This window comes from Lycium ferocissimum, chromosome 7 (genome assembly GCF_029784015.1).
Source record: "Lycium ferocissimum isolate CSIRO_LF1 chromosome 7, AGI_CSIRO_Lferr_CH_V1, whole genome shotgun sequence".
Classification (NCBI taxonomy): Eukaryota; Viridiplantae; Streptophyta; class Magnoliopsida; order Solanales; family Solanaceae; genus Lycium; species Lycium ferocissimum.
Window position 1 is genome coordinate 28,696,967 of NC_081348.1, and position 14,350 is coordinate 28,711,316.

The 14,350-nt window shown below is 32.5% G+C and overlaps 1 protein-coding gene across 1 annotated transcript; it reads right to left on the reverse strand.

The window, feature by feature from the left end:
• Positions 1-12,110: 12,110 nt before the first annotated feature.
• On the reverse strand, positions 12,111-13,752 carry LOC132064188 (uncharacterized). Its single transcript, XM_059457091.1, has one exon. It carries the CDS (start codon positions 13,486-13,488, stop codon positions 12,553-12,555), a length of 936 nt encoding a protein of 311 aa, XP_059313074.1. The 5' UTR covers positions 13,489-13,752; the 3' UTR covers positions 12,111-12,552.
• Positions 13,753-14,350: the final 598 nt, after the last annotated feature.

Sequence of the window (14,350 nt, forward strand, 5' to 3'; positions counted from 1 at the left end):
AATGACACCGGGCCCTTATTGCGGAATATGGCTTTTATTATTTGTTTTCTTTATTATTGATAGGAATTCTCTTGTTAAGACCCTATGAATCGATTAAAACCTCAGATTCATACTAGAACCACGATGATTCAATAAAAAAACCTAACCTAAATCAAAAAGATGGGCTGTCAAGAACGTAGAGGAGGTAGGATGGGCAGTTGGTCAGATCTAGTATGGATCGTACATGGATGGTAGTTGGAGTCGGCGGCTCTCCTAGGGAAATTTAATGGTCCACAATAAAAGATAACTTAAACCGATATGTACTTTCTATAAATTTTCGCCAGTATATAATTAATGTAATACACTTGTTATATACTGAATATACACCTACGATAGTCTTAAACTTAGGGGCGGAGCTAGCGCTTCGCATACGGATTAGGTCGAACTCAATAACTTTAATTTAGTCCAAATTCTAAATTTTTATAATAAAAATTTCATTGAAAATGAACAAAAAACCACTTACTTTAGAGAACTAAACTCCTAACTTTATAATTGCAAATCCTGATTCCACCTCTATCAATAAACTATTAGGCCAAGAAGGATTGTGGTGGAGTGATAAGATCTTCTTCCTTAACGGTGCAGAGGTCTCGCCTGTTTCGGCCTCCCGAGACGAGTCGCGTTTGTTAGAGGAGTCTTTACAATGATGGATTTATCGGCCCAAATTCGGATTTAATCGGCCTCAACTCGAATACCGGATGGAAAAAGGAAAAAAAAAAAAAACTATTACGACTATATAGCTGGATGGTTAAAAACATTAAGATCCCCCGAATTTATTGGCTGTAATGAGTATATGGGTAGAAAGTGGTTAACAATCTGTCCCAAAATAAGAAAGTGAACATGGGACAAAACCACTCATTGTGGACATGGGACAAACTCAACTACTTACACAAACTTAGAATCAAAGGATCTCTGAAAAAAACTAAAACTTTTAAAGGAGAAAATAGAGCTATATGTGTGGTCAGTAAAAGGTTAAGGGTCCTGTACCTAAAAAAATAATAGATAATAAACAAAAATTAATCTGATTGACGGAATATTGGACCACGAAGTATAATTAATTCAATTTAATAAAATTAAAATGGATATATACCTTGTGCCTTGCACTACAAAGTCTCCTTGTAGTTAATCCGGAGGTTAAGTTTTTCAATGAATTGGTTGCTATAAATAATATGCCGAATTAAGGAACACATTACAAGAAGAATGTTAATTTGTTGAACTATCAATTTTTGCAAGATTGGATTCAACCACATGAAGAAAAAAGCTTTGAGTCATCTAAATGGGTCTTCTCAGCTTGATGGCTCTTAGTGTTTACAAAGCAAAACTCGAGGGAGATCTCTAAAGTTATCCCAGATGATAAAAATTTCATAACAAATGGAGTGGAGATTGTCCATGCATGTGATTTTATAAATAGTTAGGATTTTATTTATTTTCCGCTTTGGAATTCTCAGAATGAACAAACTAAAGGAAGGAAAAAAATTCTAAGTGCATTAATTCCATTTAAATAAGTAAAAGTACCTAGATAATAATTGCTACTCAAAATTATACAAAATAATAATTTAAAAAAATAGGTTTATGTGTTACCTAAAGGCTAAAGGTGTGGCCTGTTGTTCGATAAAATAGGTAAAAAAAATTCTATCGGAGTTTAAATCGGTAGAGACACGTGCAAGTTGGTTCAAATTCAAAACACCATAATTATAAAAAAAAAAAAAAATAAAAATATATATATATATATATATATATATATATATATATAGGTTTATGTTTAAAGGTTAAGCGAAATAGAGTTGTCATTATTGAAAATGAAGACTCCTAGTGTGAAATGTAAGACCAGAAAGTTACATTAAATAACTTCGAAGGCAGGTAGGCTTTGAATATTATGAATTAATGATCAGTGGTATGTGGCTAATAGTTTGCCCCAAAAGAAGAGAGTGAAGCATACATACGCACGACTAATACACATATATATATATATATATATATATATATATATGTACATATATGCTGCAATTGCTATTATTATGTGAGGCGCACACACTTTGTGGACATGGGATAAAGTCAGCCACTTATACAGATGCTTGGGACCAAAGTACACCAAAGACAGTGATATAGCAGTTATTAAATAGATGAAAACTATAAAAGATTATGATTTAAATTCTAGTAGAGAGAAAAAAAATTTGCTCTATATAAATGATTTCTTTAAATTTGTCTATATTTTATGGAAAAAGTTATTTGATACATATATTAAAGGAAAATAACATATATTTGATGAGATTGTGAAAGTGGGTGCAAGCTAGCTAGTCCAAATACGAGCACACATTTTAAAGAAAGTAAAGATCGTTATATGCGGTAACATGGGATGTTTAATGGTCGTTTACCTAAAATTAATCATAAACTTAGAAAATCTAATGAATACTGGACCACAATATATACTAAAGTTGGCTTTTGTTAGAATCAAAGGATTCCATATGTGCGTTGCACTAACAAGTTTCTTTCTTATTAATTATCTGTTTGATTAATACGCTTCAGGAACACGTTACAAGAAGGATGTTAATTAGTTAAATGGTTCGATGGCCTGGAAATGTATTAATCTTTAGCGGGTATCCACAAAAGTTAAAGACTTTTTGACATGAACTCAAATTAGTCAACCCTGAAAATTGAAATAAATATTGAACACCGGGTCATAAATTTAAACTAAAGAATTATGTGATGAACCTTTGTTCATCTATATTCTATTATTTGAAAGTCTTTCTTCTCTTGTCGTTCTTTCTAAATGCATTAAGGCTTCATAATGAAAACAAGCAAATGAATGAAGAAATAACTTGTATAATTTAAAATTTTATGCCTTGACAAATGCCAATTAAAAACTTCCTCACAAGTTCAGTACTGTAATATTATATGTTGTTACATTCAGTCCAAAATAAATACTAGTAATCTTTTACATAATCAAGAAGATACTAATTATTATTTTTTAAATTTATACATAACTAAGAAATCATATTAAATAGAGACTATTATTTATTTAAGGGTAATTTAATGAAAATACCTCTTTCTTTTAGAGGTGAGTGGATGGGTGTGTCAAGCTAAAAGCACCGTATAATATGAATCGGAGATAGTATAATTACTCAGAAAATAGATTCTGCTTTTTAAAATGTCAACTCATGCTTAATGTAAGCATTTACATATAGTTGACACACAATCAAGTAAATATTTCTTTACGATTTAACTTTTTATAAATTACAAATCATTTGTATTCTTGATATTTCCACGGGTGAAGAATACCTAAATTTTGACGAGTTAACAACGTGTCTGGTGCACTTTGCTTTTTTATTCACAATAAAAAGAAACTCGAGCTATATGGTCAATGATAATTAATTAATGATATGCAAATGAAGGGCGTTATTAATGCATGTGGAAATTTAAGCAAGCAATTCAATGTTTTCCTTACAGCAATATTTGACATTTAAACTTGTGGCAATATTTGACATTTAAACTTGTGGTCACTTCATCATTATTCTTGAAAAGCTGGAGCCTAAGATATAATTTCGACGAAACTTACATATAACTACTTTTCACTTGTAATGTACATGAGACAATCGTATAATTCATCAATATTTCACTTGTCGCTATTTCCTAACTTTCTTATGGGCACATGGATAAGTTGAAATAGTTTATATTTTAAAACATCGACGACTTGGTATTCAATAAATATATGACATTGGAGAAGAATTGTGCTTCGAAAACAAAATTTCATAAATAAAAAGAATGTGTTATCCACCAAGAATATCCCCAATCAAAATTGTCTAAGGATTATAAAACAATTTAATTAGCATGGTACTTTGAATTATTTTAAGTGCGGTTCATTTTACAACACCAATAAAAATTAGAAAATTCTGAATATTAATTGAAATGTTGACCGACTCAATTAGAAATATAGATGTCCCTCAAGTTGTTGTACTTTTCCTTGTGGCTCCGTATAAAAAATATCAAGGGAATGCAACAAGCGTTGACATCATATCCCTAAATGGCGTTCTAAGATTTTAAATTTTAATATTTTTGGTATGTTTTTTCTTTTCTTTTTTCTTTTGTGTTGGTCAAGAGGATAAGTTTATATTTTTAACATAGTAAAAAAGAAAAGTAGAAAAAACTTAATTGAACAGCAGTAATCAAAAGATCATTGAATTTAAACTCGTAACACGTAGTTTATGATTTGAATAATCATGAGTCCGTCCTTGTGAGGACAAATTGTTGAAGTTGTACCTAATAGTAGCTGTTTTTAGTTTTAACAATAGGCCATATTTGACTTGGCTTTTAATTTCTCTTGGTATCATACTACTAATAATCTGTTTCGGGTTTGCTTTAAAAAGTGATGGAAATAAAGAAGGGAAAATAACACTGCATGACAATTAGCAGAAAATAATTACACGGTTTAGCCCACTTTTTATTTTTTACGCGCGTTAGCCGTTATTTAGCCGACGAGCACTAGTGTCTTTACTTTCATAATTTAGGTTTTCACCTGGTTTTTTTTGTTGTGTCGGCACTGTTGGACCTTTTTGTTCCTTTATTTGTTTTGAACTTATGTTTTTTTTTTTGCTTTTGTTTATTATTTATAAATATCCCACTATGTTTCTTAGCGGTTGCAAAAAAAAAAAGGGTAAAATGTGTATAAACACCTCTTATACATAATTATACACTTTTATATGGTGTAGAAGTGTGTATATACACCTCTTATACATTATGTATAAACCCCTCTTATGTATAAACATCTCTTGTATAAGTTTGTATAATATTGTATACTAGTGTAAAAGTGTTTTACACCTCTGTGTAAATTTGTGTAATCTTGTATACCTAGTGTAAAAGTGTGTATAAACACATCTTATACACTTTTATACAAGATTGATACATTTTCTACTCTAGGTATATAAAGTTGTATGTTATTGTATAATGTTGTATACCCTGACAAAGTGGCTATGTGGGTGTAATTTAAAAATATGGCTACGCAAATGTAATTTTGTATGCTAGATTGTATATTATTGAAATTTTCCCAAAGAAGAAAGGTAATTGTCAAATATCCACCAATTGTAGATTTCAAAAATAAGGAACTTATTACATTGAGACTCCACCACTCTTAATCCCGAAAAAAATCATTAAATCCACATAATACAGGGTCAGTATATGTTACATATTCAATAAGAAAAAAGAGAGAAAGCGACCAATATAAGTGCATAAAGGACAAATAGGAAGTCGCCAACTTCTTAACAATATTTTCAACCACAATGATTATAAATTAGATCATAAGAAAATCCAATACAACCACTGCAGCATATGTTTAGAGCCCTTGCATCTGAACAAAGAGACCAAAATTAGGTTCACATCTTCGAAAAGTTCCAAGCACTAAAATTTTCTAATGGAGTCCAAGAAATATCCTTATCACATATCACCTTTCCCCCTCTTTCCCAAAAGCCAATTCTCTAGTCAAAGCTTCTTCCCTTTTTAGGCGGGAATACTCACTACTAAAAACATAGATATTTCTTACTGACATTTAGTGGGAAATTGTGCTATAAGATATAAATTTTTCATCTCATTCTTATCGAAACCAGCTCACTACGAATTAAAATGCATGATTGGAAACAAATTTTTATTGAAACGCTGGAAAACTGTCTAATTTTTTCACGTCAAAACACTACTATTTAGGTTTTCTCCACCGACATCCAGTAGGAATAGCCGCTGAACATTTTCCAGGGAAAATTTCAATGAGAAAAGAGTGATTTTTAGAAGTGATCCTTGTGCCAAGTTTTCTATAAATGGTCACACAATAGACTCCCTTTGTTTCATAATATAAGTGGGGGTTTTAGCTTATGCACACCCCTTGAGAAAGTGCTCACTCCTATAAAATTATGAGTGTTTTTACCAACTTACCCCTAATTAAATGTCTAGAAAAAAAAAAAGACATTTAATGACTCTTGATTATGTGAAGGGTTATTATGAAAAAATAAGATCAATTTCTTCTTGAAATTCTAAAGCATCACTTATATTGAAACAAAATAAAAGGCCTAAAACACCATTTTTTTGGGAACTAAGGAAGTAATTAAAATGAGTATATCAAGTAATTCAGATGAGATCAAGTATAACCACCGTGGGATGTGGTGGTAGGGATAGTCGGAATTCTACTAGATCCCTTGACCAGTTATTTAAAATTTGAGCCCTAGCTAGGGATAGGAATGGAAAACCTTTTATATGATGCCCATGCCAGAGTGCGGTTTAATGAAGGCGGGTCAAATTAAATGCCTTTTGAACTTTTGTAAAAAGAATGCACAAGACAGGTTAGTCTCACATCAGTATGAGAGAAGAAAGTGAAGATAGCATAGCTCGAGGGATAAATACACATGATACGCATCCGTATATAAACTAGCTTACAACATTCACCAGAAGGGCAATATCATCCCAAATTACTGTGAGCTAATTCAACCTACCAGTCAACCATTTATATCTTGCATGGTCACTAAAGGACTAATACGAACCTGTGGACTCAATGATGGCGTATCAAAGAACAAATCTGTGAGGCCTATCTAGCCAGAAGCTTAAATTACGTGTCATGAGCTTGAGACTTGCAAATCTTTTGCTGAAACATTTTATCCCCTTTAATAAACTTAATTACTAGGTTCAATTATGAATTATTCTGGACTAGTAAATTTCTGGTGTTGTATTCCTAAAAGGAGAAAAAAAGTGACGGATTAATTAGTAGAACCTATTTTTGTGTATCAATATTCTTTTTTTGTGGACACGCTTATTATCATTATTCATTTACTTATTTATTATTGGATTAGAAAGATTTAAAAATGCATAATCAGGTCGGCTGTCAATACTTGGATTCATATTAACAAGTGGAACCAAACCATTTATAACAGTGCAGAATACAGCTCACTCCATTTACACCTTCTGCCACTTACCGCAAAGCAAAACAAAGTGGTACCATCTGGCTTTGTACACTCTATTAGAGTGGCACGCAATCTATATACATTTGGGACTTCCAAAATATGAGGGATTTTACGTTTCAATTTTTGTATCACACTCCCTTTTTCTTTGAATGATACTGATTGCGTTTTACGACTAAGGGTGAAGAAGTGACATAATTTTTTATTTTTTTTTGATCTGTATTAAATATGAGCGAATCAAATATTTCATTTGTTTTATAATCTTATAACCAGTTTTCAATCTGTTTCTATTTGATCCGATCCTCCCACTTATTAGCACTACTTAGACGTTGTAAGTTAAATGCAAGTATGCGACCCCAGCACATAAATAAATATATCAAGAGAAGTTACAACTGGAAATTAAATGAATATCTTAAATGAAGTCTTATAAGGTCAAACCACAATATACGATCTCACAAGCAGAAGAAAAGAAAGGTGAGTACTCCTTCACCCTTATAAATATCGGGTGCAAAACTAAAATGAAAAAAGATGAGAATGAAATCAAAACTTGAGCTCTTGGAACATCAAAATAGTAATATGACCTATATATACATCTGTGCTTTTTGGTCTTAAAAGTAAAACTTGTTGTAGGGAGAAAAGAAACAAATATACCCTGTAGTACAAAAATAGTTTAAATGTATCTCTCATTTAATTTTCGGTCTAAAATAACACATCCCCAATTTTAACTATTCGGTTCATTCAACAAACAGTGGCAGATTCAGGATTTTCAATTAGGGTGTTCGGAAAAATAACTGAACCAAATTTTCCATTTGTTCAGGGTGTTCAAAAGTCAATATATGTACATGAATACAGAAAATTTACCCTAAATATACACTGTAATTTTTTGCTCAGGGTGTTCGGGTGAACACCCTGAGTCATCCGCCCCTGTTTACAAACCCACCCATTTAACATATCCCTAACCATTTAATCCGGTTCACTTTACAGACTTAGGGGTCGTTTGGTAGCTGGTTTAAAAGTGAGTTAATGCAGGTATTAAATCTTGCATAAGTAATATTGTACCACTTTTGGTAGCTGGTTAGGAGATAAGTTATTCATGTATAAAATTATTACGGTGTTTGGTGTACAATTTAGAAACCCACATAACTAATAATACATGTATAAGTTATGAGGGAATCTATATATTATTTTATGCAAATAGAAGGTGAAATAACTTATACATGAATAACCAAACCTTACATAACTAATTCATGCATAAAATAATACTCCCTCCGGATCAAAAAAAGAGTCCACTTAGCCTTTTTTTCTTGGATCAAAAAAGAGTCCACTTAGCAATTTAAGAAAGAATTAACCTTGTTTTTCCATATTTGCCCCTATTAATTGTTATATGATCAAATCCAATGCCTATTTAATTTGGAGTAATTTAGTCAAATTACCTATTTTTGTCTAGGAGTTAGTATTTTCTTAAAGGGTGTCAGAATAATTTGCGGACTCTTTTTTGATCAGGAGGAGAATATAGATTCTCTCATAACTAATTCATGTATTACCTATATCTGCATATTAGTTGAGCTCCGGGAACATCAGGTTAGTAATATGACCCGTACATCTATGCGTTTTGGTCTTAAAAGTAAAACTTGTGGAAGGGGAGAAAGAAACAAAGAGAAGAAATATACTTACTGGAAAATCTGGATGGTCTCTAATATGGATTCAGGGTCCATAAGTCTCTAATATTTATTTTATATTTAGGAAAAAAACTGATAACGAACTTCCTTTCTTTTTCCATTTTCCCCTCTAAATAGAAAAAGAAAAGAGGAAAATGAAAGGGGAAAAGTCATATTCAAAGTACTTCTTAGTTGAACATTCCTTCAATCATCGGCTAATGATTTATGAAATCTTGAATGAGAATATTTAGGGCTCTCTTTTAGTCAAAAAACTTGAGTGATACAGTTAACAGAAAGAAAGTTCATTCTTTTTCCTTTATTCCCCACTTTTTCTTTCGCAAAAGATACTATCCGTTATAAGTTCAATTTTTCTATCTTCAAACTATGCACACGAGATTAAATTTGAACTAGTTAAGTCAAGTAAAGTGACACACATGCACTATCTCCCGAAGGAAAAAAAATTAATCACACTATATTAATATTTATCAAAGTTAAGTGATAAGCATATTCAGATGAGAATATACATTAAATAAAAATGGAAAGGGATTAAACTGTTCGTATAAAAAGTATATGTATTGCTATGTTTATTGAAATGGTGTAACATCAGGTGTAGGTAAAAAAAATCGATCATCGGAATTTTATATCCCTTGCATAAATTAAACGTTCTAAGTCAATTTGTAGGTCAAAATTATAATGTGAAACTCAAATTACACTTCGTCTTTTTGAACAAAAATGACAATCATTTGATAATATTTATACCCTAAGTTCAATACTAAGAGTCAACTGCTATTTTTTACGTTTTGACTGATCAAGATAAAATACTATAACTTTATCAGGAATAAATAAGAAATACTAAAAAAAAAAATGGATAAAGAATTGACAAAATAATAAAAACCAGATATCAACTGTCGGTACCTAAAATAGCATTGCCCGTACGCAACTTCTAATATTGCAGTTACGAATTACAACACTGTACTATTTGTTTAAAAAGTGGCCAAACTGTAAACCATTACAAATCTAAGAGAAGATCTTGCCACCAAACCAAAGTACTTTATTTTCAATTTTCTGACCGTTCTCCTCCATAATAACCATAGTAAAGCTTTGTCTCAGCCGTAATGTATTTCATCTAATAAAGATTTTGCATGTAACCTTGGTTTTTTTTTAAAAATTATTTCTTTCGAGTTTTGTATTCTAACTTAAGGTAAGGCAATATAGAACAGTTTGATCAAGCAAATACAACTGTACTTACATTTTAGACGAATGCAATCAATGCATAATGAATATAGTAGATAAAGACACTGTAACTCATTTAAGACTCGAATCTATTTGTAAAGAAACATATTACTGCTACCTGCAAAGGTAATCAGTAATTTGACTTACAATATGTTTCATGAAGCTTCTGAAAGATTATGTTACTTTTTAAAAAAAAAACTTTTTTTTTTCCATAAAATCAAAGTGTTTGACCAAACATTTGATTAAAAAAAATAAGTTTTATTTTCTTTAAATAGAAGCAGAAGTTGTTTTCAGCATTTAAGCAAAAGCTAAAAAAAGATTATTTTTTTAAAAACAAAAAAAAACAAAATACATTATTTTTTTACGACAAGAGTACCCGTATCAAATTTACTAACTTGAAATTATAAAGTAGTAACTTCTTTTTTCACAATTTGACATGCATGGCGGAGCTAGTATGAAAGTTATGGGAGTCGATCGGGCTTCGAACCCTGTAACTTTGACTCAAATTTTACATATTTATTGAAAATTTTATTGAATAAACATACATAAACTTCAGATTTTAGATTCACCTATATTATTACATAAAAGCAGTACTATTCAAAGATGATCAAACACAAACTATTAACAAAATCATTTTCAAAGAATTTAACCAAACACAAATTGCCACTTTCCTTGGAACACTTTCAAAGAAAATATTTTAGCAGAGTAGATAAAATTGTTCGTCAAGCTGTTGGTAATAGCAAAATCTTTGAGATGAGTGTCTCAGGAGTTAGCTCCAAACAGTACAGTAATGTGTAGGTAGTGGGAGTAAAGGAGTCAGCCCACCACCATTGGTGAAGTCTGACTCAAACATTTAATACATTTTCTGCTCTCTCTCATACGGACTCAACCCTTTAGCAACGTTAATAATTTCAGTGTACATTACTCTTTTCATTTATTTAATACCACTAACTAATTATTTTAATATTTTTTAAATTTAATTAATGGTTACTTTGTTGTTGGTGGTGGTGGGTATTCTGCATTTACTCACTCTTGTATAATCTTCATATGTGCTGTACATACGTATTTTTGGCACCCACTATCTTAAATTTTGAGGGTCCCCTACATATCTCATCTTTACTCTATTATAGATATATTCCCAAGGATTTGGAGTAACTCTCTTTGCCACCTGCTTCCTTCCCTTCATTAATAAATACCTCTGGCTAGTAACTAGGAAGTGTGACAATAACAAAAGGTAAAGACAAGAAGCTTTTGTTTTCCCACTAGATGATATTCTACGTGCCAAATACATGAAAAGACAGAGTCAAACAAGAATAAGAACTACATAAATGTAGCAAAAAGAAAAAGAAAAAAAAAATTAGCGACATTCAATTTTATGGCTAAACAAGAAAAATCCTTGATGACGAATTGTCAAAAATCCTGTTATTTACGAGCTATTTCGCGAGAGATTAACGACGAATTTCGGAGCTAAAACTTAATATTTGTGTAATACCGGTCAATGTTGCTTTATATTAGCTCATATCAGTTCCAAGGAAGGAGATCACCTCCGGTACCTTTCTGTCCAGTAATGTTCAATACACTACTGGATGGTAGCCACGTGTATGCTAAAAAACTCAAAGGTTGGGATTTATTTTGTGTCATTACCATTCAATTACGTTTTCCTTAGTTCTAGAACCTCTCAAAGAGTTCTTATGTTTATTCTTTCTTTTTTTTCACTCCACAGAAAGCCTAAAGCTTCATCTACACTGCCTTTACAAATGGTAATCTGGAAGAAAACAACTTCCAGAATCAAAGCTTGAGGAATATTAATTGTAAAAATGTCAGCATCTGAGTTTGAAGAAATTATTTGGACCCATTCAATTTTGTTTGATTTCCAATGTCTGGGCACGATGTTCGAATGCTTCTCTCTTTGATATGCTTCTGTCGTCTTCTTTTTACTTTCTTTTATCAGATGGTAAAAACACTTAATTAAAGAAGTGTTAATGCAAAATAATCCCAACCTTTGGATTTTTTAGCATACACGTGGCCGCCATCCAGTAGTGTATTGAACATTACTGGAAAGAAATGTACCGGAGGTGATCCCCAAACATGTAAAAATAAAAATATGTTGAATAATCTCTCTTTTTACCAAGACAAACGCAGCAATATATAGCCCATAATTTTACACATGGTGGCTGCCCTTCAGTAGTGTATTAAACATTACTGGAGAGAAAGGTACTGGAGGTGATCCCCTCCCCAGTTGAAACATGTATAAAATAAAAATATGTTGAATAATCTCTCTTTTTACCAAGACAAACGCAACAATATATAGCCCATAATTTTACACAGGGTCTCGCACTGTTCACTAATCAAAAAACACTAACTTGTAGCCTATCTAACACTGAAAACTAAATGGGGAACACCATCCACCATTTTCCTTAACCCCCACCCAATCCACTAAGTTTTGTTCTTAAGTTTTGTTCTTTGACAAATGTGGGAAACTGGGTGGGGTAATAGGATAATCCACGTGGGGAAAACAAGTTACATAAATGGAAAAAAAAAATAGATAAAATACTTTGATTACTTTTTCCTTTGTATTTTGTGGAATTGCACATAAATGAAAAAAGACGGGAGCAAATAAGGGCAAAACCGTACTTGCACTTTACTATGATCACAATTGTGTCGAATTGGTCAAATGTCAACGGTCAGTGAAATCAGCGGTTGGGATTGAACCTGCCGAAATCAGCAAGCTTTCTTGATCTGTTCTTACAAAACGAGGTCGCTGTTGAGAGGTGAGGTTTCGCTTGTACTCTTATCTCGCCGGAAAACACCATTTCAGGCGGCATTCCCTTCTGGTTCCAATTTCTGCTCGGACTCGCACGCACTAATGGACTCAAGCAAAACGTCATTCCAGTAATGTTCCTATTATGACTGGCTTTCCCTCGCCGGCCTATTTGAGCTGCTGGTGTTCTCCTCGGAGTCTGTTTCGATGACTCCGATGAGTACCCGCTTGATCCTCCACCGTAATGCTCCTCTTCTTCATCGTCATCCGAATATCGCGCAGGAGACATTCCCCGATCGCGGTTACGACACGTTGTCCTCCGATGATGATGACCTCCGATCGTCGATTCTTCTAAAGAGAACGTGCGTGACTGCTTTTTACGACGACCAGAGAACATCGTCGAGAACCACGACGGTGAAGAAGCATCGCTCACCCTAGGATCGGAATCTAGTTTCTCCGTTTTGGATCTAAACAGACCTGAGAAAAATCTAGCATAACCTTTCTTCTTCTTATAAGGACCAGGACCAGGACCAGCAGCAATTACAGTTCCGTTGGGTCCAACTTGTGGAGTACTGTAAAATCTTTGATCTGGAATAATAGACGGAAGCGAATTGTGATGGAATTGTTGCCACGGTGTAGTATCAGATTTCCGGTGAGAAATATACGGCGAAACAGACCGAGGAAACACCAACGGCGGTGGATTGCCATCGGATTTCCGGTGATCCTCTTCAAACAGCTGCTGATGAACGTGGGCTCGGGCTTGGGCTTGAGCCTGGGCCGCAATAAGCCCAAATAGCCGTTCACGGAGACAAGTAGCGCAGACGCCAACGCTGCTGCTCAGGTCAGAAAGGTGCTTTTTACACCTCATTTATTACACAAATCAAAAAAGAAAATTGAAAATCAAATGGTAATATTTGTATACCTGAAATTTAGAAAGAAAAAAGAGGAATTGAAGAAGGAAGAAGCAACATTTGTGGAGCGTGTATATAGTTTTTTTTCTTTTTCTTCTGGGTTGGAGAATAGAAGGATCTGAGAGTAAGTTTGTCTTCTTCTTCTTCTTACTTTTAGAGAGAGAGAAGATTGGATGTTAAGAGAGAGGGTGCAAATGCAAGCTTTTATGTTGTAAGAAAATGAGAGCTTTTTATCTTTTTCTTTATTCTTATAGGTTCAAATTAAAGGGGCGAGAGAGTGTAACACGAGGATGAGGCCACTAATATTTAAAACACTAATCTACAGAATCCCGTTATTAATTTAACGAAGATTCATTAATTTATTAAGGATAGAAAAACAATAAATTATTATCTCTGATTGCCAACATTTAATGGAAAAGTTTTTAGGACTGAGGTTAGTTTAATTTAAAATCCTTTTACTATTTTGTACAATTAATTAAGAGTTAATCTCTCCTGTATCAAATTTTAGCATTTTAAAATATCATTTATATTAGAAATTTAATGAATATTTATATCTTTTTAAAAAGATACTCTTATCATTTTAATTAGTGAAGTATGTTAATTAAGTAAAACATTTAAAAGATATAAAGGATTGTTTAGATAAATACTTGCATTATTAAAGCTATTAAATAATTTTTTCATTGTGCAAAAATCTGACGTACTAAATATACTGCATATGGTAAAACCAAAAGCAGGACTGGTCTTATGTACTTATTAGTCGTCTTTTCATGGCTGGGTTTTTTAAAGATGATGACGGAGTGCTCTTGTCATGGTTTTACT